A 25198-nucleotide genomic window follows, 5' to 3' on the forward strand; every position below is an offset into this window, starting at 1 on the left:
TCTACAGAAAAACGTTATAATTTCTCTGCGGTTTTAGGTTTTTGCAATAATTTATACTTTTTTTTTTTATTCCTGCTATAAATTGACCGTTGATCAAGCTCAAAACGAAACATCTGATTTATTACTGAACTAATGCTTAGTGATATGGAAGAAATTACTATAGATCTGCAGCTATTTATAAAGCATATTCAATGGTGAAATTTCATTCATTGCCCGAAAACATGTGAAGTCCGGAGAACGTTGTCATAGAATGAGAAATGCTCACAGAAGGAAAACGTTAAGCTTAATGACAATTGTGTTAGACAACTGTACCTTGTGCTTTAATGCTATTATCCAAGTTGAACTAGATCCAGACAAATCTGGATTTGAGAAAAGGTAGTATGAAACGTGGCAATATATAATAGTTAAGTTTGCCAAGAAAACCCAGCAGAAAAGAGAATACTGATTTAAACCCGATGTTCCTTGCCTATATAAGCTAAAAATGGATGTGTCTGTCCAGAAAAAGGTCTTCCCTGTGTAACAGTTTAACTTTAGTCCATCCCCTCGCCCCGACCCGGGCGCGAACCAGGGACCCTCTGCCCACATCAACAACAGTCACCCACGAAGCATCGTTACCCATCGCTCCACAAAAGCCAGACAGTCTGACTAGACAGTCAGGGAGCATAGAAAACTCCAGAAGTTATTTAAAAACAATTTATTTGCTAATTTTGATGAAGAGGAAATGTAATACATTTGAAAAGCAATCCTCTGGACCTCAGTAGTGACCGAATGCAGCCGATCCTCTGGACCTCAGTAGTGACCGAATGCAGCCGATCCTCTGGACCTCAGTAGTGACCGAATGCAGCCGATCCTCTGGACCTCAGTAGTGACCGAATGCAGCCGATCCTCTGGACCTCAGTAGTGACCGAATGCAGCCGATCCTCTGGACCTCAGTAGTGACCGAATGCAGCCGATCCTCTGGACCTCAGTAGTGACCGAATGCAGCCGATCCTCTGGACCTCAGTAGTGACCGAATGCAGCCCACGGGGCAAAATGTATTTGGCACCTCTGGTCCAGAGCATTACTCATTATCAATTACTACTAGAAACACAAATTGTCCAAATGGACCTTTTCAACTGTGTAATATGGGTTCAAGGTCAGGGGTTAGAGGTCATCATGAGACCTGAGTGACAGGGCACTGATCAGCCTCATCCAGGAAGAGTGTTTGGAACATGTGGTCGTAGAAATCAGGGTGATGGAGGCAGGCCCGGGCGCAGTCTGGACTGAAGTTCACCTCCAGGATCTGAGGCTTCATCACACGTTCACCTGATCCAGGAACAGATCAAAAGAGGGTTAGATCATACACTGGATATTATTAGCAGGTGTTAATAATGGATTACATTTAAATATAACTTATATTATATAACTAAAATATGAGGTTTATGAAGAAATACAAATTAAGTGTGAGAAATGTGATTAAGTATACAATGGTCTACACTGGTAATACTCCACAATGGTATAACTAATGATATATAGATTAACAGTGCCATTGTACTCATCCTCCTGGGTGGAAACTATCACTACGGGAAACTCCCACTAAGATACATAGCAGTTTTCCTACACGCTGAGGTGTGAAACTAAACCTCTGTCGGAATCAGTATGTGTTAAACATCACTAATCAACTGTTAAACCATCCAATCTACCTCTGACAGATCTGAGTGAGTAATACACTGCTTAAAAAAATAAAGGGAACACTTAAACAACGCAATGTAACTCCAAGTCAATCACACTTCTGTGAATTCAAACTGTCCACTTAGGAAGCAACACTGATTGACAATAAATTTCACATGCTGTTGTGCAAATGGAATAGACAAAAGGTGGAAATTATAGGCAATTAGCAAGACACCCCCCAAAACAGGAGTGATTCTGCAGGTGGTGACCACAGACCACTTCTCAGTTCCTATGCTTCCTGGCTGATGTTTTGGTCACTTTTGAATGCTGGTGGTGCTCTCACTCTAGTGGTAGCATGAGACGGAGTCTACAACCCTCACAGGTGGCTCAGGTAGTGCAGCTCATCCAGGATGGCACATCAATGCGAACTGTGGCAAAAAGGTTTGCTGTGTCTGTCAGCGTTGTGTCCAGAGCATGCAGGCGCTACCAGGAGACAGGCCAGTACATCAGGAGACGTGGAGGAGGCCGTAGGCAACAACCCAGCAGCAGGACCGCTACCTCCGCCTTTGTGCAAGGAGGTGCACTGCCAGAGCCCTGCAAAATGACCTCCAGCAGGACACAAATGTGCATGTGTCTGCTCAAACGGTCAGAAACAGACTCCTTGAGGGTGGTATGAGGGCCCGACGTCCACAGGTGTGGGTTGTGCTTACAGCCCAACACCGTGCAGGACGTTTCGCATTTGCCAGAGAACACCAAGATTGGCAAATTCGCCACTGGCGCCCTGTGCTCTTCACAGATGAAAGCAGGTTCACACTGAGAACATGAGCACATGTGACAGACGTGACAGAGTCTGGAGACGCAGTGGAGAACGTTCTGCTGCCTGCAACATCCTCCAGCATGACCGGTTTGGCGATGGGTCAGTCATGGTGTGGGGTGGCATTTCTTTGTGGGGCCGCACAGCCCTCCATGTGCTCGCCAGAGGTAGCCTGACTGCCATTAGGTACCGAGATGAGATCCTCAGACCCCTTGTGAGACCATATGCTGACACATGCACATTTGTGGCCTGCTTGAGGTCATTTTGCAGGGCTCTGGCAGTGCACCTCCTTGCACTAAGGCGGAGGTACCGGTCCTGCTGCTGGGTTGTTGGCCTCCTCCACGTCTCCTGATGTACTGGCCTGTCTCCTGGTAGCGCCTGCATGCTCTGGACACTACGCTGACAGACACAGCAAACCTTTTTGCCACAGTTCGCATTGATGTGCCATCCTGGATGAACTGCACTACCTGAGCCACTTGTGTGGGTTGTAGACTCCATCTCATGCTACCACTAGAGTGAGAGCACTGCCAGCATTCAAAAGTGACCAAAACATCAGCCAGGAAGCATCGGAACTGAGAAGTGGTCTGTGGTCACCACCTGCAGAATCACTCCTTTATTGGGGGTGTCTTGCTAATTGCCTATAATTTCCACCTTTTGTCTATTCCATTTGCACAACAGCATGTGAAATTTATTGTCAATCAGTGTTGCTTCCTAAGTGGACAGTTTGATTTCACAGAAGTGTGATTGACTTGGAGTTACATTGTGTTGTTTAAGTGTTCCCTTTATTTTTTTGAGCAGTGTATATGCTATTTAGCAGATACTTTTATCCAAAGCGACTTAGTCATTTTATTTAACTAGGCAAGTCAAATAAGAACAAATTCTTATTTACAATGACGGCCTCGGACAACGCTGGGCCAATTGTGCGCCGCACTACGGGACTCCCAATCACGGCCGATTGTGATATTGGCTGGAATCGAACCAGGGTCTGTAGTGACGCCTCTTAAATTGAGATGCAGTGCCTTAGACCGCTGGACCACTCTGGAGTCATGTGTGCATACCTTTTACCTATGGGTGGCCCCAGCGGAGGTTGAACCCATGACCCTTGGCATTCCAAGCGCCATGCTCTACCAACTGAGCCACACAGGACCACAGTTTAAATAACAGAAGACAACTAACTACACTCTCACCCTCCTAACTGGTTGGGTCCTAAATTATTCATGCCCACTAAATTAAGTTGTAGCATGTGGGTGACCTCATCACCATAAAGCAGAACTTGGTATCCTAGGTGACCTTCCTGAGGCCGATAGCTTTAACTCAGCTATAGGCACATTCAAATGATAGTTTACTCTGATCCAGAGGGTGGAGATGTTTTGACCAGGGCCTAGGCACTTGGAGAGCGAGCAGAGATAGGATGAGTGGTTTGTCCTTCAGTAGATAGGTACAGACCTTCGAGGAACATGTGTCTATTAAACCTTTTAAAACACTAAAACGTGTTCACTTTATCTTTTTATCCAGCATTTTCCACAGTTTGATTTTTTTTAATTATTCCCAACAAGCCCCAGTAGCCATACAGTTTTAGGTCTGTAAATGTAGGGACCCAACGAATACAGAGTAACAACCGTACGCCAATGCATGTGTTACTTTACACAAAAATGTTTTATGCAGCTGCTGCTGGTCCTCTGCTGCTCCCCCTCCTTTCCTTACAATGGTGGTACCATCCATCACAGTACCATTCATCACAATGCTTACTTACAAGGCCTCATTTATCAATCACGCGAAAGCACAAATCTGTGTGTAAACCATGCGTGGGATCATTGCCACTCAGTGGGAGATTATCAATAAGAACGTGGACAATAACAGTTAGCCTATCTATTGTTTGAGACTGTAGCCAGTTCAAGGCCAGACAAGCAGTCCTCCTGTTCCCAGTGTACACAGTTAGCCCATCTTATGAATGTGAGGAACTCAGTGAGGTATGTAGTGCTCTCACACGTAGAAGTACAGAAACATACACATGATAAGTACACATTAATATAGCCAGGCCTCACCTCTGTCCCCAGTGCCCCACTTGAGCATAAGGTCTACAGCGTAGATGGCCCGGGAGGAGGGGTAGGCACAGAAACCGTAGGGGGCCGGCCGGGACGAGGCTGCCTGGAAGAGCTCTGCAAATGCCTTGAACACCTCTCTCTGAGAAGAGGAGAGGGGGGAGGGGTGAAGTGTGAGAAGGGGTTAGAGAGAAAGAGGAGGTAGACAGAGAGGAGGCGGAGGTAGACAGAGAAAGATGAGAGGTGAAGATAAGGACAGAGAGAAAGAGAGAGGATGGGAGTAGAGAGAGAACAGTAACACAACTGTATTACCTACAGTGTCGGGGGTAATGCATTAAAGTTTCCAGTTTTATTAGTCGTTTGTACAGGATACACATTGTCTACACCGTCCAACGAAATGCTTACTTGCAGGTTCCTTCTTGACAATACAACAATAACAAATAATAAAAGAGTACGAACAAAGTAAATGGCAGTAGAATAGAACAAATATTTTAGCATAAGTATAATACAGGAAGGCACAATTTTTAGTCCAATATTTACAATTGTTTTGGGTAAGGGGTGATTGGGGGCAGGTGTTAGATAAAGGTGTTAGATTACTTTTGTGATTAACGGAGTAAAATAACTTTCCCAAATTGGGTAATATGAGTTACTTTGTCAAACAACACGTATGTTACTTTCAGAATCATCTCTGTACCGGGAGTGTTTCCATGATCCGATCTCAACTTGTTTCCTCATTTAGTTCTCTAGCGAGCGGAGAAAGGCTGTTTGGAGAAATGTCATGACATCTGCTGTCCATAGAAATGTATAGATTGCGCACCTCCAATCTTTGCCATTGATTGCTTCTGAGATCGATTTAATTATTACTCTCGCTATTTCAACATATATTTTCCCCATTCTACTACGCTTGACAAGCAGTTCCCTTATTCCACCACTTAGCACTGTGCATACGCATGGCTGTGTATACATTCACACACTCAAGCAAACATTCATATTGATATTATCACTTTGCGTGGAAATCCCATGCATGGTTTACACATAGATTTGTGCTCACATATGATTGATAAATGACACCGCTGGGGTCTTTAGGTCACAGGGAATACACTTCTCCAAACAGACGTCCTTGAAATAGCACACAATTTGCTGGAAGATATTGGGGATTTTCCAGTACATGTGTTATGCATCTTAGAGTAGTAAGCAGAATCCATGTGAATATGCAATGCTGGATCAGCACAGGCCTAACCATTCTGGGTCATGCCTGGTCTTGTGAAGGCCATTGGACATACACATTAGTTAATCATTTATAGGCACCAGAAGACATACAGTGGGGAGAACAAGTATTTGATACACTGCCGATTTTGCACGTTTTCCTACTTACAAAGCATGTAGAGGTCTGTAATTTTTATCATAGGTACACTTCAACTGTGAGACGGAAAATCCAGAAAATCACATTGTATGATTTTTAAGTAATTAATTTGCATTTTATTGCATGACATAAGTATTTGATATATCAGAAAAGCAGAACTTAATATTTGGTACAGAAACCTTTGTTTGCAATTACAGAGATCATGCGTTTCCTGTAGTTGTTGACCAGGTTTGCACACTCTGCAGCAGGGATTTTGGCCCACTCCTCCATACAGAAATATATTATTTCCCCAACTAACTAATCTCAACACTGATTATGTAACAGAGCTACAGAGTAAAGCCGAGTGTATGCTACACAATTTATCAGTTCTAGACACATTTTTGAGAACGGAGAAAATATGCCAATGTTGTTGCCTATACAGGGCTGTGCGGCCGTCACCAACGCTCATTTAATGTGAGTGGGTCAGAGACACAATCTAAGGGTTACCAATCTAGTATTTGAGCAGTCTCAGACGACCTGATATTTTCAAACATTTTTGATTTTATCTGCACAAAATCTGCAATGCCCTTGTAGTGTGACAATTTGAGAACGATGTTCAGCAATAGCCAATGAGAGCTCATCAGAGAAGACGCCAGTGAGATGATGTCGTTTCACATCCCCCAGGAATGTGTAGACTCTGGGGCAGGAGCCATGACTACTACTAGTATGCGTTTGTATTTGCCTTTGTAGGAGCAATACGCTTGACAATGATTACATTTCCAGTATCCGGACTGACCACTTTGAAGTATTGAGACAAACACATGTATAAGGGATAAAACATATGCGAGCTGAATATCTGCTGAGCTCAGGTAAATGGACAGAGCTAGATAAAGAGCTAAGCATTGGACTACAGTAAAAACAATGTCAGCAGAAAAGACATAGAATTCATCACAAGACATGTAGAAACTGAGTGTCAGCAGGAAAGGTATATGGAGCTGATAACCAGAAATGTAGAAATAGAATGTCAGCAGAAAATACAGAACTAATACTGGAAACATGTATTATTTTTTGTATATTAACCAGGGCCCCGCCACCATTATAACCTAGACCGTAGCAGATGTGGGCGTTAACAAGCAAGAACTGAGACTGGAAGATAACGGTGGCGAAAGGTGAAGGGGAGTTATTATCCATATAGAGGTGACTGTTTTAAGGTGTTGTGGAAATATTGACTCAAATATTTGCCCCAATACCGGAACTTGTAAATTCAGTTAGACTTCATTACAAAGTAACAGAGCCGAGCAATTCCATGGAAGAACCGACTTTCTTATCACAGAGCTCTCTTTCCAGTTGTCCCTCTTTACATAACACATAAAGTGTCAGATTGTTACAGCTCTGAAGTTCACAAGCAAATGTTACTCAATTCAAAATGTTGCCTAGATATTTCAACTGAATGTCTGACTGAAAACGTTTATGAGGCTGCTTTGAGCCACAGCTCGTTGTAGCGACATTAAATCACATTGTTTTCGCGAGACAGCGTGGTATCGACAATCCTCACCACCAAGTGAAGAATCTTGTAGTGTGACCCCCGTTCTGTGCCACATCGTTTAGTGTGCGCACCACTACGTTGGTAACACGCCAACAAAAATACAGGAAAGACGGTCGTTTAATGTGAGGCTCAGCGATGTTGGGATGTTCAAAGTCACGTAGTTTCCACCCGTCTTAACTCACACATACAGACAGACACGTGAAAGATTAAAAAGTGTGTGTTTACCTCAACCTCTTTCCATGGATACTGAGGATACTGCTTTTCAAACATAGGTATGAATTCATCGTAGTGAACCTGGGGCACACAGAGTATCAGATTTAGGGAATGAATTCAGGTGGTGTGTGTTTGTTGTAGCTGTGTGTATATGTTTTTGTGTTGCTGCCATGTGTGCACGTGTTGTCTTTGACAAGTGTTTGTTTACGTTTCTGAGTGTGTGTGTGGATGCGTTTGTCCTTTTCAGTCGGTTGGCTTCGACTGCTTTTGATCAATGCGGGGGTTTGCTTTGTCATCATTACCTGTTTGAGCTGGACCCCCTCTGCATAGTTCATGACAGTGAAGTGCTTCTGGTAGTCATCAAAGTGGTCCAGAGAGAAAGGCCTGTGTAGAACAGAGATGAGACCAGCATAAAGCCCCAGGCCTGTATTCACAAAGCGTCTCAGAATAGCAGTGCTGATCTCAGATCAGGTTCCTCTTCTATAAGGCAAAACAGATCCTAGATCAGCAGTCATATTCTGGAAGTCAACACATCATAGGTGGCATTCATGGGTTGCAGCATTTGACATTCAAATTCTGCCCTCGCTTAAATCTTATGAGCCTCACACCCCCCCACCAAGTCCTCACACATTCTAGAACATGAGCGACAAACGGAGGCTTTATATGCAGTCTTGTGAGTGGAGCATGTTGATAAAAGGGGAAGTTGTGGTTAGCAAGGCAGCTGGTTTTACTTCTTAAACATTCTAGCTAAAAAACAGGAAGTACCAGATCAACACGGAAGCGGTCGGATGAAGCAGATGCGAGGCCACAATACTTTTTTGCTAGTACAGACATGCTCCGGGATTCATCTGATAACATTGAGGGGTTAACCACAACAGTCAAGTGCATAGATGATGTCATCCCCACAGTGACTAAGAACGTATTCAAACCAAAAACCTTGGATTACAGGCAACATCTGCAACATGCTAAAGGCTAGAGCGAACGCTGACAATTAACAGTACACAGACGCATACAAGAAATCCCACTATGACCGCCGACGAGACATCAAACATGCAAAAGGACAATATAGAAGGAAGGCGTTATTGGAGAAAATTCCAGTATATGTGTTATGTTTTTATAAGCTTCACTGTATGCATCTTAGAGGGTTTTACCACATGTAGAGGAAAGGTTACTGAAATTCATTACTTAGTCCAAAGAGTCCATTATTATGTATGTATATGTCATGGTCACTGGACTAGAGGAAGGGTTACTAGGTTGAAAGTCATTGCTTAATCCCAAGAGGCCATTAGATCTGTCAGTGACCAACTATATGGGCACCAGTGGACACACCCACATTAGGAGTGTGTGTCCGAACAATTTTTTCATTAACACTGTGGTTTCGCCACCAATATAATTGATGCTTGGAAACTAAGGCCAGGAAGAGGGGTAATCAGATATTGTCAAGGTTATGCCACCAATATAATCTAAACACGGACCAACAAGGGGAGTAGATTAAGATGGGCGTAAACATAATGGAAGGAGACAAAGATAATGGTGGCGAGAAGCCATGGCGTATAGATCATTTACACAAGAGGGAATGGCTATGAATATGATGCAAGGATGAAACTGTATAAAATAAATGTCCCGAGACTGGAAAATCAGTTGCTCTGCAGACCAGCTCGGCTCTATCGCTTTTGTAATAAAGTCTATCTTGATTCCACAAACTCGGAGGTGCTTTGCTTTTTTGAAGGAAACTTGAGGACAACTTTCCACAACAGTGGCAGGGCTTGCAGACTATAACAGATTACAAAAGTTAACCCAGCCATGAGCTGCCCAGCAATGCAGAACCCCCAAACGAGCTAAATGCCTTTTATGCTTGCTTAGAAGAATATAACACTGTGCCTTGCGTGAAAGCCCCTGCTTTTCCAGATGACTATGCGATCTCGCTCTTTGTGGCCGATGTGAGCAAAATGTTTAAACAGGTTAACAATCAGACGGAATACCAGGGTGCATTCTCAAAGCATGCCCAGACCAGCTGGCAGGTGTCTCAGACATTATCAATCTTTCCTTGCCCCAGTCTGTAATACCAACAGGTTTCAAGCTGCTCACCATTGTCCTTGTTCCCAAGGTAACCTGCTTAAATGACTATTTTCCTGTAGCACTCAGATCTGTAATTATGATGTGCCTTGAAAAGGCTGGTCATGACAAACATCAATACGATCATCCCAGACACCCTAGACCCATTCCAATACCGCCCCAACAGATCCACCTGGACAAGATTAGAAATAATGTGAGAATGCTGTTTATAGACTACATCTCAGCATTCAACATAGTCCTCCAAGCTAGGGACCCTGGGACTGAATTCTTCCCTCTGCAACTGGATCCAGGACTTCCTGACGGGTTGGCCCCAGGTGGTGAGGGTAGGCAACAAACTAACATGGTCAAAGCACACCATGACAGTCGTGAAGCGGGCACGACAAAACCTATTCTCCCTCAGGAGACAAAAGATTTGTCATGGATCCTCAAAAAGTCATACAGCTGCAAAATCGAGAGCATCTTGACTGGCTGGATCACCACTTGGTATGGCAATTGCACCGCCCTTGACCACAAAGCACTACAAAGGGTGGTGCGGACAGCCCAGTACATCACTGGAGCCAAGCTTCCTGCCATCCAGAACCTCTATATCAGGCGGTGTAATTGCCAAGGACTCCTGCAACCCAAGCCATTGAGTGTTCACTTCATGTACATATCTACCTCATTATTATCTATCCTGATGTCTAGTCAGTACCATTGATCTGGTACTGGTACTCCCTGTATGTAGCTCCATTTGTGTGCATATTTTATATTCTTTTACTCCGCATCGTTGGGAAAGGTTCGTAAACGAGCATTTCACTGTAAAGTCGACACCAGTTGTATTTGTCGCATGTGATAAATAAAACGTGATTTATTGGCTTCCTACTGGAAAGAAAGAAACCCAGTATAGACCAGCATTTTGTGGTGAACGCCAGCATGACAAACGAGTGTCGCAAGGAAGCGCCACTTCCTGCAGCAGTTGATGGGAAGTCTAACCTGTTGGCGAAGCGCAGCCAGAACACGTTGTAGGAGTAGAGGCGTAGAGGCTGAACGGAGAGCAGCAGCAGCACGTAGCGAATATCAAACTTCACCATCCCCACCTCCTCCCTCTCAAACAGCACTGGATCCTCCAGGTACTTACACACCACCTGGGAGACACACACACACACGTAGGCGTAAATACACACACCAACAAATAGGCTAGTCAACACACAACTTCATTTAAAAAGGCAACATCTAATTGCTGTGTTCACTTCATAATGTGATGTTTTGACTGGATGTGTATAGGCATTATGGTTCTCGCCGAGGTTTGCCTTTGGCTAACACCTGTGGCGGAAATTCTAACTAAAAGAAGAGACGAGATGATTTGAGCAAAAATGGAACAATTCGACAATCACTCAAATAGCTCAGAGTTGAAAATCCCAACGAACAGAGTTCTCTCTCCTTTTACAGAAAGTACATCCTCTTATCCGTGTGACAGTTAGCAGATGTGCAGAAACGGGGCCCGGGGAACAGAATTGTAAAAAGTAATTTAGCTCATTTGTGCAGATCAAGATAGCTGATATCGCCACCATTCTCTGTAATTCCCACATAGCTAAAATCCTGCCGATCGTAAACAGAGGTCACAAACCGCAGTCACACTTAAACGGCACATAAATCTGTACGCTCAGATTTATTACTAAGTCAAACAAGACAGGTTACCAGCAAAAAATACCAGCATATAACAATGGACAAGTACAAAAATTGCATAGTATGTCTAATTAAACAACATAGTATGTCATTCATCTCCTCCACATACCAGTGTCTAAAGCCACGGTTCACCAACGGTGACTTGAAAACAGTTAGTTTAGTGGCTGTGATAGGATAACTGAGGATGGATCAACATTGTAGTTACTCCACAATACTAACCTAATTGACACAATGAAAAGCAAGCCTGTACAGAATACAAATATTCCAAAACATGAATCCTGTTTGCAACAAGGCACTAAAGTAGCCTAGTGGTTAGAACGTTGGACTAGTAACAAAAAGGTTGCAAGATCGAATCCCCGAGCTGACTGATAAGGAAATTATATGTTTAAGGTAATGACTAGAGTATTCCACCCGGTCACTGTATAATTGAGTGAAATTTATCAGAATCATAAGACTAGAATTCTCTCATGTGTGTGCATAGGACAAGTTAAGACTTTACTATTTAGCAATGTAGGCAAGACAGTGTGTGCATAGGAAATAGTGACAGACAGCTTGTGACCACTGTGAAACTGATAATAGGAAGGAGGTCTCACCACCCAGAAAGGGTTGAAACAGTTAGGCTTGCAGTAGATGATGTAACATGTTGCAGGATATGATAAGCAATGTATGTGTTGGAGAAGACTTGTAAATAGCATTGACAGTGTTAAAGAAGAGGGGCATTGTAAAGGGGTATGGTATATGGTATGACCAAATGTGAGGTATAAAAGGCTATGTGCTTGTATGATTTTCAGAGCTCTCTGAATAAAGAACTTGCCTTTTGCAGACTTCTGGGACTTTGTCAAATTCGTCTTAACCGGGACCTTACAACCCCCGGGGAATTGGTCAAAGTATATAGTGAGTTTTGAGTTAATATCATTGGAACTAGAAATTCTCGTGACACTGACAAGGTAAAAATCTGTCATTCTGCCCCTGAACAAGGCAGTTAACCCACTGTTCCCCGGTAGGCCGTTATTGAAAATAAGAATTAGTTTAACTGACTTGCCTAGTTAAATAAAGGTTTAAAAAAAAAAAAAAAAAAGGAATACCAGAAAAAATTGTCCTGAATACAAAGTGATATTTCTATTACTCTATATTTCCGAGCACAGCGGTGGCTGCATCATGTTATGGCTATGCTTGTAATCATTAAGAACTGGGTTGTTTTTCAAAATAAAAAAAAGAAATGGAGTAGACCTAAGCACAGGCAAAATCCTAGAGGAAAACCTTATTCAGTCTCCTTTCCACCAGACACTGGGAGATTAATTCCCATTTCAGCAGGACAATAACCTAAAAACACAAGGCCAACTACACTGGAGTTGCTTACCAAAAAGAGACAGTGAATGTTCCTGAGTGGCCTAGTTACAGTTTTGACTTAAATCTACTTGTGAGCACTAAAGTGTGAGTAGTGCAAAGTGACGTTATTTCAATGGCATTTGGAAAGAGATGGCTGCACTAGGTGCTAAGGGTTACAAGCATGTGTGTGAATGGTACGCTAATATGGCCTCAATTTGCCTTTTGTTGGCCCGGAGACCCCTCTGGGCTCTCTGTTGGTGATAGTGGGGTAGTGAGGGCTTAACGGCTTTGATCATGAGGCCATCTGGACCGGGTCTCAGAGGGGTTTAAGATAGAACACAAAACTCGAGGCCTAAGACAGAGAAGACTGGTGTTAATATTTAAGTCTGATGTAAATACACTGCTCCAAAAAGTAAAGGGAACACTTAAACAACACAATGTAACTCCAAGTCAATCACACTTCTGTGAAATCAAACTGTCCACTTAGGAAGCAACACTGATTGACAATAAATTTCACATGCTGTTGTGCAAATGGAATAGACAAAAGGTGGAAATTATAGGCAATTAGCAAGACACCCCCCAAAACAGGAGTGATTCTGCAGGTGGTGACCACAGACCACTTCTCAGTTCCTATGCTTCCTGGCTGATGTTTTGGTCACTTTTGAATGCTGGCGGTGCTCTCACTCTAGTGGTAGCATGAGACGGAGTCTACAACCCACACAAGTGGCTCAGGTAGTGCAGTTCATCCAGGATGGCACATCAATGCGAGCTGTGGCAAAAAGGTTTGCTGTGTCTGTCAGCGTAGTGTCCAGAGCATGCAGGCGCTACCAGGAGACAGGCCAGTACATCAGGAGACGTGGAGGAGGCCGTAGGAGGGCAACAACCCAGCAGCAGGACCGGTACCTCCGCCTTAGTGCAAGGAGGTGCACTGCCAGAGCCCTGAAAAATGACCTCCAGCAGGCCACAAATGTGCATGTGTCTGCTCAAACGGTCAGAAACAGACTTGGAGTTACATTGTGTTATTTAAGTGTTCCCTTTATTTTTTGGAGCAGTGTAGATACAACTGCAGGGGGTTAAATTAGCATGCTTTTCCATAATTGTTCTTCCACATGACCATGGTGTGTGTGACCTTGTGCGTGCTCTCGGTCTGTCTGATGTAGTCTAGGTTGATGGTGTGTGTGTTACCTTGTGCGTGCTCTCTCTCCGTCTGATGATGTAGTCTAGATTGTTGGTGGTGTGTGTGTGTTACCTTGGGCGTGCTCTCTCTCCGTCTGATGATGTAGTCTAGATTGTTGGTGGTGTGTGTTACCTTGGGCGTGCTCTCTCTCCGTCTGATGATGTAGTCTAGATTGTTGGTGGTGTGTGTGTGTTACCTTGTGCGTGCTCTCTCTTTGTCTGATGTAGTCTAGGTTGATGGTGTGTGTGTTACCTTGGGTGTGCTCTCTCTCTGTCTGATAATGTAGTCTAGGTTGTTGGTGATGTGTGTGTCCAGCCCCCGAGCCAGGTTCCAAGGCTTACAGATCCAATGATTGTCTTCTCCCCTGGAGCAGACACACACCCACAATGACGTTGATGAAAACGTATCACGGTAATAAGTTATGTGAAGGGAGACATCTGATTATCTGAGCTCACCTCCCTTGTCTTTGTTGGTAATGTCTGACAAACTGAGGCAGCTCAGTCTGCAGGTTGAATGTCTCTGGCAGCCACTCGGCCCCCTGGCCTCCCCGGGCCCTCCGCGACACGGCGGAGAGGCAGTCCTTCACTGTGACAACCGTCTCACAGGGAAACTGATTAGTCATAACGTGAGGACGCTCCTCGCTTAACTTCCTGTAGAGAGACGGACAGACTCCGTGTTTGAGGGAGAGAGAGTCATATTAGGATTATTATATTAGTTTGGCATTTTTCCCATCAAGGCTAGGATTGAGAGATCCTAGATGAGTAAGTTATCAATAAATCACTTGTACTCTCATTAGTGGTGTCCTAAAGACCGTTAAGATTGAGGCCAGAGCCCTGGAGACTTATCTCAGCACCCAAACAGCCTGGAGGCTTTGGTTAGAGTGCCTGTGGTGCGTGTCATTGACACAGAGAGCAGCCATCTCTGAAGCATCTCATCATTTACATGTCACCTAACACATCTTACTAAGGTGCTCACACTTGGAAGGCCACCAGCGTTTCATGTGCATCTGTGATGTCTGTGGTTGACATAAGATATTGGTTGTCTTAAAGTGAGTCCTGATCTTACTAAGACGACACTGCGGTGTCAGCCAAAAGCAACATACCCAGAGAGCACACCAAAAAGCCCACATCGAGTGAAAACCCCACATTAGTTGTAGAAGAGAACAGTAGCAGTTTTGGGAGTTTGACATGGCTTGATATGTCGGGTAGATTCTCATCGGGCGTCAGTGTGATTAAATGATGGAATAGTGTTTTGGGTACACGTTGAAAGAGTGTGTGTTTGTTCACCTGTAGTCTCTGATGTGGGAGAAGGTCCAAAGAATATCAGCCTCCTCTTCAGTCTCTGTGAACGTGAACCGTGGGTGATGGAGATTGTTTAGAACTTGTCCCATCTCTGTGAACACCCTGCAAGGCATGCACGCAAAGAGGTGTGAGCATGATTGTGTGTCACATCTCGGTAATGAAATCAAAATGGACTTGGACTGACTTGAGCACTTTGTCTTTGGGGACAGTATGGGGCCGAATGTCCAGAGGAAGAATCTCCTTGTTCTCCTGTGAAATGGTCTGAGGAGAGAAAGGCAGGGGGGGAAAGAGGTGTTGGCAGTTTAAAATATCACACCAGTCTGCTTTTCACTCCATTTAACAAAAGGCACATCTCAATAACGGGTCCAGGTAAGTCATGACATGGCACAAGTGGGGGGGTGGGCCTTTACTTATTTGTTCTCTATTGCTCCTCAAGCAACAGATTTCCATCAGATCAACTCATTGAATGCCCTACTCCAGGCAGGTTTGCAGTTGTCTAAAAAAACACCTTTGTTAAAAACTATATTTTTTTACCCTTTAGTGTGTGTACATTACTGTACTTATACTTGGGATATCGCTTTTCAACAGGATCTTTTTTTATTACATAACAATTTGCTAGAGGACGTATTTAACTATAGTTAAACATTTCATTCATTTGACCTCTGCAGGTTTCATGTGTAGACTTTTCACTTCTGAACTTCAAGACATTGAGTGAGTCATTCATTGGCTGACTGTATTGACACTAGAAACATGTTTCCGGTCTCCCTACCTCATAGTAGAGATCAGAGGGTTCAGGGGTCAGGGTGCTGACCCCTTCCAAGTCAGCCGGTATCCATGGCAACAAGCGACATCTCCTCACCAGAGGGTTGCTCTCGCCATAAGCATAGTCCCTTGTCACTTCCTCTGGAAGAGAAACTTAGTTAAGAGAGACACACTGGGGGGGGGGGGGGAAATGGTTATGGGGACATGGGGGGAAAACGCACGAGAGAAAGAGACCGGTTCACAACACCTAGCCTATAGATTACGTGGACCATTTTTGGCCAGGTTTTGAAGGCATGTAAGTGTGAATACAGGCCTGGGGGAGGAGGGAAAGCTTTTTGTCACTGAAGCCTGGAGTCCTACCGTGCCACAGCTAAAGCACCTCCCCAAATGGTGTGTGTGTGTTGTTGGGTTCTAGTTTGAAATACTTGCTACACTAGAAGTATACATTCTTCATACAGGTATATGTATGAAGAATGTATATGGTGGAGTCAATGGAGGTTGGAGAAGAGCCATGTGCCTGGAAAGTTACTAAGGGAAAAGGGAATAACTTTGTTGTGGTCACTGATAAGGGTGAATTAGTGAGGAATGTGGGCGGAGGTCAGGTCAGATGAAAGGAGAAGGAACTGTTTCATTACACACATTACTTACGTTCCTGCCTAGCAACAGAGATGTATTGGCTGTCTAGATGTGCAATGAGTTGACTTCACCCAATATGTGTACTTGTGTAAACATGACTGTCTTTTTCAGCTGTTTGAACCAGCGGGTGAATAAACTTGGTTTGGAGCTTTGACTAGTTGTCCGTTAGGTTCTAAATAAGTAAAAACGAACAGTGGTAAACATTAGTTCAGAAACTTAATGTAGGTATTGTGATAAGCTGTAGACCACACTATCTAACTAGAGAGTTTATCTGTATTTTTCGTAGCTGGCTACATACCACCGCAGACTGATGCTCGCACTAAAACCACACTCAATGAGCTGTATACCCCCACAAGCAAACAGGAAAACGCTCATCCAGAGGCGGTGCTCCTGGTGGCCGGGGACTTTAATGCAGGGAAGCTTAAATCAGTTTTACCTCATTTCTATCAGCATGTTAAATGTGCAACCAGAGGGAAAAAAATTCTAGACCACCTTTTTCCACACACAGACCTGTACAAAGCTCTCCCTCACCCCCCATTTGGTAAATCTGACCACAATTCTATCCCCCTGACTCCTGCTTATAAGTAAAAATTAAAGCAGGAAGCAGCAGTGACAAGATCAATAAAAAAGTGGTCAGATGGGGGCCTCCCGGGTGGCGCAGTGCTAACTGCGCCACCAGAGTCTCTGGGTTCGCCCCCAGGCTCTGTCGCAGCCGGCCGCGACATCACCAACCAACTAACATGGTCCAAGCAGACAAAGAGAGTCATGAAGAGGGCACGACAAAACCCATTTCCCCTCAGGAGACTGAAAAGATTTGGCATGGGTCCTCAGTTCCTCATCCTGACGAGTTGCATCACTGCCTGGTGTCATGATGTTGCCTGCTTGGGTACTTCAAACCCCATCCCCCTCTCCCTTTCCTACCACAACCCATGCGGTGATCACAGAGAGATGTCGTAAATTCCTGAGAATCCCCCCACCACAAATTGTCTATAATACTGAGGGTAAACTTTCAGGACAAAAGGAATTCTCTTCCACCTCACAGAACTTGAGGTACGAACATATTTCATGTTCCTGCCAAAGTAGGAAAGATCGGTGAAGATCCTAGGTGTCCTGACTCTCTGAGGTCATTAAAGATCCCATGGCACTTATCGTAAGAGTAGGGGTGTTAACCCCGGTGTCCTGGCTAAATTCCCAATCTGGCCCTCAAAAAACCATCATGGTCACCTAATAATCCCCAGTTTACAATTGGCTCATTCATCCCCCTCCTCTCCCCTGTAACTATTCCCCAGGTCGTTGCTGCAAATGAGAACGTGTTCTCAGTCAACTTACCTGGTAAAATAACGGTAAATAAAATTAACATGTCCATTTGTCCCCATGTGGGAAACTCAGGAGAGACTGTGGGACCACATTACCATACCGCTGTTTATATAATAACCTCAGATATGAGGTTTACACCTGTTTGTTGTATAAAATGAATGAGTGAGTATTATACTGTTTGTATAATTGTGTAATATGATTTTGAACTGTTTAATGAAGAAAAATACAACTCCCTGTTGTATTTGAACTAAATCCAAGGACCGCCCCTGAGCCAGTTGGGTCAGAGACCATGGTACCACCCCTCTCTGCTATCTGAATAAAAGTCAACTTTAAGAATTTACCATTTAGACCATGTTTTCTTTCCATGGGGAGAACGAAGGTTAGAGTACCATTGCTGAGTCTTTAACCATACCACGTGGTTAAACTCTTAATACGAATAATAACAAGTCTTTGATATTGACTACTAGTCTGCAGCTAGGAATTCGGTATCATTGAACGCGAAGACAACCGCCGAAACAAGAATTCTATAACGAATGTCACTCTGAACAATCCACAATAATTACGACAGAAGGAGCTCCAACAAAACGAACTTCTCTCCGACGATCAAGACGACACAAACAATGAGCGTAAATATATATATTTATTGATTGCAATTGTTCCCGAATGAGTGAGCGTTCATGTGTAAGGATTAGCATGTCAATTGTTATAAAGAGTATACTCTGTAGTGACTTCTGAATCAACCCCCTATCCATCCCTTTTGTCTAACAAGCCGCCATGCCGGTTCAGCCCACTAGGGCATATTGCTCCCATCATTTCATGTAACTATTTTAAGTTTGTTTATGCATTTCTGTGAATTAATTAGTTAGTAATAAATAAATGATTTAAGACAATTGATGTATGGATGACTCATAGTGAAGACTGGGTTCGTGCAGATAATCAACGATTTACGACTTTTGGAATGAGACTGACGAGGTAGAGTAAATAAATCATTAATTAGAAGACTATTGATCAGATATGAAAATATCTGAAAGGTTATATTGGGAAATTATAACTTTGTAATCTAATAACTTTCCCTGGTGCCCTCGAATTCATAGTTAATTAGTTACGTTATTACTCAAGTGATAGCGTAATCCCTAATTACAGGAATCTTTTATAAAAACTATAAGTCTTCAATTTAACGATAGCAAAGACACGACACTGGTATGGCAACTGCTCGACCTCCGACCGCAAGGCACTACAGAGGGTAGTGCGTACGGCCATGTACATCACCAGGGCCAAGCTTCCTGCCACCCAGGACCTCTATTTTTATTACCTTTATTTAACTAGGCAAGTCAGTTAATTTCAATAACAGGCAAGTCAGTTATTTTCAATAACGGCCTAGGAACAGTATACCAGGCGGTATCAGAGGAAGCCCCTAAAAATTGTCAAAGACTCCAGCCACCCTAGTTATAGACTGTTTTCTCTGTTACCCCATGGCAAGCCGTAACGGAGCACCAAGTTTAGGTCCAAGAGGCTTCTAATACTTTTTATTCAGGACATTTTTTGCAGTATTACTGTTGTGCCTTGCAAACAGCATGCATGTTTTGTAATATTTGTATTCTGTACAGACTTCCTTCTTTTCACTCTGTCATTTAGGTTAGTAATCTGGAGTAACTACAATGCTGTTGATCCATCCTCAATTCTCCTATCACAGCGATTAAACAAAGTTTTAAAGTCACCATTGGCCATATGGTGACAACCCTGAGCAGTTTCCTCTCCAGCAAATCAGTTAGGAAGGACACATGCATATTTGTAGTGACTGGGTGTATTGATACACCATCCGAAGTGTGATTAATAACTTCTCCATGCTCAACTGCTGTAATGCTTTGCACACCGAGTGAGTCCATGCAACTTACTGTGTGACTTGTTAAGCAATTTTGTACTCCTGAACTTATTTAGGCTTGCCATAACAAAGGGACTGAATACTTACTGAAAAGACATCTCTGCTTTTCATTTTATGGTAAAAACTAAAACTAAAAACATAATTCCACCTGGAAATTATGAGGTATTGTGTGTATGCCTGAGACTCAATCTCAATTTAAGAACTTTAATGTTCAGGATGTAACAACAAAACATGGAAAAAGTCAAGGGGTGTGAATACTTTCTGAAGGCACAACACACTAACATCACAACATACACATAACATGAATACTGCAAACACACACACTGCTGGCACAGTCTTATCTATTCTGTTGCCTAGCCACTTTACTCCTACCTATATATGTAGAGTACATCGCTAGCTCAATTAACTCATACCTGTGCACATTGACTTGGTACTGGTACTCCCTATATATAGTTATACCCTGTTTCAAACCATGTTATTTTTATGTCACCCATTGAGCATGTTTGGGATGCTATGGATCGACAGTGTTCCAGTTCCCATCAATATCCAGCAACTTCGCACAGTCATTGAAGAGGAGTGGGAGAACATTCCACAGGCCACAATCAACAGCCTGATCAACTCTATGAGATGGAGATGTGTTGCGCTGCATGAGGCAAATGTTGGTCACACCAGATACTGACTGGTTTTCTGATCCACGCCCCTACTTTTTCAACGTTTGTGACCAACAGATGCATATCTGTATTCCCAGTCATGTGAAATAAATAGATTAGGCCCAAATGAAATTATTTAAATTGATTGATTTCCTTATATGAACCGTAACTTAGTAAAATCTATGAAATTCTTGCATGTTGCGTTTATATTTTTGTTCAGTAGTTCCCTTCCGTCATTGAGATATATTATGATTATAGTATTGCATGGATTCTACAGGCTGAGGAAACTTCCCTCTCTCAAATGTATATCAACTGGTGTTTGAGACAAATGTGTGTTGAAGTTTGTATGCTGCATGTGTACAACTCGTCACGGCTCGTCATTTATAAAACCTTGAATTGAAGTGTTTTTGTCATTTTGTTCTCGGGATTCATCAAGACTCAGAACCCTACATTGTGAATGTGTGTGTATATGCACACGCCCATGAGTGTCTATACCTCCCTCCTGCAGGTCTGCGAGAGGCCAGAGCACAGTGTAGGCCAGCTGGCCCTGTGTGTAGAAGAAGGGTGCCATGCAACAGCTAGGCTGGTCAGAGTGCTGCACCTGGGAGCCAAACTCATCCATGATGTACCAGACTGGCACTTTTTCCTCGGCTGACTGGACACACAGGAGAGAGAGGGGGGGGGGTTGTTAGAGAGCGAGATAGAGAAATAGTGTGCGTGAAAGAGAGAGAGTATGTGCTCATACCCCCTGGGCCAGCTGGTAGGTCTGGTTGTACTTCCACATTTGTTCCAGCACCAGCTCCACAACGTCTGGGTCAGGGGCCTCTCCATGGAAGTCCACCCCCATGAGGGAAGCCATCCTGGGCAGGAGGCCAGGGATCTGCTCCAGCTGCTGCCTAGAGCTCTCCACACGGTACGTCCATGCATGGTCAACCAGGAAGATACTGGAGGATGGAGGAATTAGAGGATATGAGGTAAAAGAGATACAGGATAGGGAGATGAAGAGGAAGTGATTTGGAGGCAGGACAGATGAAGAATAGAAGAGATGTAGACGAAGGTGAAATGCTGGGATGTGTAAAAAAAAAAAAATAATAAAAAAAATGGGTAGGCCCACCAAAGCAAAAGAAAATAAGTGTACCCACTTTATACAATACTATCTGTAGTTTTACACCTACTCATAAAAACACTGTGCTCTTGACCTTGAGAAAATAATCAACTACATATCTATGAAAAAGTGAGGTGGTAGGTGACATGCACTGGTGACTTGCATGAGATGGTAAACAGGTGGTTATTTATTATGACTACAGCGCCCTCACCTGGTGGGGTCTGAGGCTTGCATGCCAGTCCCCCTGGTCACAACCACTTTACACGTAAACTCTACACTAGGATAAGCCTTCTTTCTCTCTTCATCGTCATCTCCTTCATCGTCCTGTTCTACCCGCATGACGCCAAACACTTCTCCTGCATCGTACACCTAGATCCGAAGAGCAAGGGCAGATTTAGATAGGCTAGCCAGATAACCATAAATCCCAATTGAACATACAACAGCGTGCACAGAATGTTAACCTTGAAATTGCATTAAAAACAACTTAAACAGCATACATTGTTGAATTTACCTTTATTTAACTAGGCAAGTCATTTAAGATCAAATTCTTATTTACAATGACTGCCTACCCCGGCCAAACCCAGGTGACGCAGGGCCAATTGTGCGCCGCCCTATGGGACTCCTAATCACGGCCAGATGTGATGCAGTCTGGATTCAAACCAGGGACTGCAGTGACGCCTCCTGCACTGAGATGCAGTGCCTTAGTCCACTGCGCCACTCGGGAGCCCATTCAGACAGGCATTGGATCTGATACTGAGCCAGAACTAATATTAACTAGCCTAGGTCCAGTAGAGGTGGTGGGGTTTATGATTATGTTTAACTCACATAATATAAATTAAAAGTGTACATTAAGGTGCCTGTAATAGAATTAACTAATGTAAATCTTAATAAGTGCATTTCTATAGCTTCCAAAACATATCAAGTATCAAGATGGCTGTGCAGTGGGTTCAATACAGCGCCACCTGTCCTGTCATCAAGGATTTTGATTTTATTATATACATCTTTTAGAAACATCAATAATGATCACTTTCGGTATGGCTTTGAAACATATGGCCCTTATCTTTCATCAGCGAGAAAGAATCCTTAAAATAAAATAATTTTAAAAAACACTTACTGTAGCAGTTTCGCACAGATCCATATAACCATGGATCCATATAGCCATACGAAACTACACTTCCTGAGTTACGTTTACACATACACTACAAGAGTGGCCGCCTGCTCATCGCATATCTCATTTCAAAACCATGGGCATTAAGTTGATGTTGGGCGATCAGGCCTGGCTCGCAGTTGGCGTTTCAATTCATCCCAAAGGTGTTCGATGGGGTTGAGGTCAGGGCTCTGTGCAGGCCAGGCAAGTACTTCCACAGCAATCTCCACAAACCATTTCTGTATGGACCACCCTTTGTGCACGGGGGCATTGTCATGCTGAAGCAGGAAAGGTCTTGCTCCAAAAAAGTTGGAAGCACAGAATCGTCTAGAAAGTCATTGATGGCTGTAGCATTGAGATTTCCCTTCACTGGAACTAAGGGGCCTAGCCCAAACCATGAAAAACAGCACCAGACCATTATTCCTCCTCCACCAAACCCCACAGTTGGCACTATGCATTCGGGAAGGTAGCATCCTCCTGGCATCCGCCAAACACAGAGAACAGCATTTACAGTTCACTGGGGTAACTGGGTTTACTGTTTACAGGTTTACAGTTTACTGGGCAGGGCAGAAATTTGAATGAGTTGTTGGAAATGTGGCATCCTATGACGGTGCCATATTGAAAGTCACTGAGTGCTTCAGTGAGGCCATTCTACTACCGATGTTTGTCTATGGAGATTGCATGGCTGTGTGTTCTATTTTATACACCTGTCAGCAACTGGAGTGGCTGAAACAGCCGAATCCACTAATTTGAAGGGGTGTCCACATACTTTTGTATAAATAGTATAGGTGTTCGGAACAAGCTAGATAGCTAATTACCACAGGTGGTCGCCTTTTGTCTTCCGTAAATTAACGCGCGGTAAAAAAAAAAATATGTAGACGTAGGGGTTACTGTTCCTACACGGCCATCAAGGTGTATATCAATTTAACCTAACCTTTTGTTTTTGACAATTATTTCTCACTGATTTCAAAGGTCCTTGTGTTTGCAAAACCGTACCTCAAGCTTTGCATGTTAATGTTCAAGCGTCAAGGATTTTAACAAATATCTCCCCTTCGTTCAAAGACTTAACGTTACGTGTAATGTAATTGAACTGAGTCATGATCAAGGGCTATATCTAGCTTCAGCCATTACGCTACCGACCTCGTTGATAAGTTTGTAGTACAAGCTCTTCCAATACAGCGAAGGGATTCTTGAGGACTGTAGTGCAGCGGAGTGCAAAGACAGGAAGGTATTGAAATGTTCCTCCTCGCCATTCATAACGTTTGTGTAAGATTCCGTGTTAGGCTGCTCCATCTTTAAACGGTACGCGTGAATCGCGTGAGGTACATAATAAGAACGTGTACCGAACTACCGGGTAGTTCCGGAGCACACTGGCGGTGCATTATGGGAGATTTCTGGAACGAACCATAGACTTGGATAGACATGTCATCGTTGTATTTGTCCTATTATTGCGTCAGTTAGAGCAGTGGTTCCCAAACGGTGGGGCGCGTCCCCTAGGTTAAATAGTAGAATGCACAAGGTGCAATTTCGAAACTGGGTAGTGCGTCATAAGTTATTATTGTCATGTTAGTCATTGCATACCTTAGAGAGCTGTTTATAACTTGTCTGAAATATCCAGATAAACTAGCCCATGTCAAATACCGTTTTTTTTGTCACTCAAATATCACATGTATACTCATTAGACATGGCAAAATTATAGAATTGCAAGAAAATGTGCTTTAAAACTGCTAAATGTTATTTGCACCCCATGACAAAATGTGTATAATTGCAGGAAATAAACCTGTAAAATTCTCTCCACCAGCAGGAGGGTTGTGAACAGTTTGTCATGAACAGTACTTGTGCCCATAGAAGTAGATGTGGTGCACGCGGGATGTTCCCCAATGCTGGAAGGAGGGCCCTGAGGGAAAACGTTTGGGAACCCCTGTGTTAAGGCTCACGAGTGGCGCAGCAGGTGTCACTACATACACCCTGGTTCGAATCCAGGCTGTATCACAACCGGCCATGATTGTGAGTCCTATAGGGCGGCACACAATTGGCCCAGCGTCGTCCGGGTTTGGCCTGTGTAGGCCGTCATTGTAAATAAGAATTTGATCTTACCTGATGTTGTGGAAATATTGAGTCAAATATTTGCACCGATACCAGAACTTGTAAATTCAGTTTAGACTTTATAACAGAGTAACACAAAGTAACAGAGCCGAGCAATTCTACGGAACGACTGACTTCTCCTGCCCCGGACCTCTGTTTTTATAGCCTTCCTTCTTTGCATAGCATAAAGAGCTACCTCCTTCTATATGGATAATAACTCCCCTTGCCCCTTCGCCACTATTATCTTCCAGTCTCAGTTCTTGCTTGTTAACGCCCACATCTGCTACAGTCAAGGTGGATGTGATACAAAAAATAATACATTTATTACATGTGTTTCCAGTACAACCATTGTTTCTTTGTTATATTTTCTGCTGACATTCTGTTTCTATATGTCTGGTTTTTAGCTTCATATACCTCTTCCTGCTGACATGCAATGTCTACATGTCTGATGAGGGTTTC

At 43.5% G+C, this 25198-nt stretch overlaps 1 protein-coding gene across 2 annotated transcripts; it reads right to left on the reverse strand.

Annotated features, from left to right (window-relative positions):
- Positions 1-679: 679 nt before the first annotated feature.
- On the reverse strand, positions 680-24037 carry ttll12 (tubulin tyrosine ligase-like family, member 12). Of its 2 annotated transcripts, none has more exons than XM_055905215.1 (14): positions 23795-24037; positions 21719-21876; positions 21148-21346; positions 20898-21057; positions 15925-16058; positions 15340-15416; positions 15141-15257; positions 14310-14504; positions 14107-14218; positions 10656-10807; positions 7910-7991; positions 7620-7688; positions 4510-4648; positions 680-1305 (listed from the first exon to the last, which is right to left on the reverse strand). In XM_055905215.1, the coding sequence occupies exons 1-14, from the start codon at positions 23945-23947 to the stop codon at positions 1154-1156; spliced, it is 1899 nt and encodes a 632-aa protein (XP_055761190.1). In that variant the 5' UTR covers positions 23948-24037; the 3' UTR covers positions 680-1153. The 2 variants fall into 2 exon arrangements, with proteins under 2 accessions (XP_055761190.1, XP_055761191.1); XM_055905216.1 differs by lacking the exon at positions 23795-24037 and adding an exon at positions 22622-23745.
- Positions 24038-25198: the final 1161 nt, after the last annotated feature.

Source organism: Salvelinus fontinalis, chromosome 39 (genome assembly GCF_029448725.1).
Source record: "Salvelinus fontinalis isolate EN_2023a chromosome 39, ASM2944872v1, whole genome shotgun sequence".
Lineage (NCBI taxonomy): Eukaryota > Metazoa > Chordata > Actinopteri > Salmoniformes > Salmonidae > Salvelinus > Salvelinus fontinalis.

Bases quoted from the DNA above. Each gene is read 5' to 3' on its own strand.
- ttll12 (XM_055905215.1), bottom strand. From the start codon at position 23,947: ATGGAGCAGCCTAACACGGAATCTTACACAAACGTTATGAATGGCGAG. The intron at 21,058-21,147 runs GTATGAGCACAT...CTGTGTGTCCAG, and splicing joins CCTACCAGCTGGCCCAGGGG to TCAGCCGAGGAAAAAGTGCC. The intron at 16,059-20,897 runs GTATAGACACTC...TTTCTCTTCCAG, and splicing joins CGCAGACCTGCAGGAGGGAG to AGGAAGTGACAAGGGACTAT.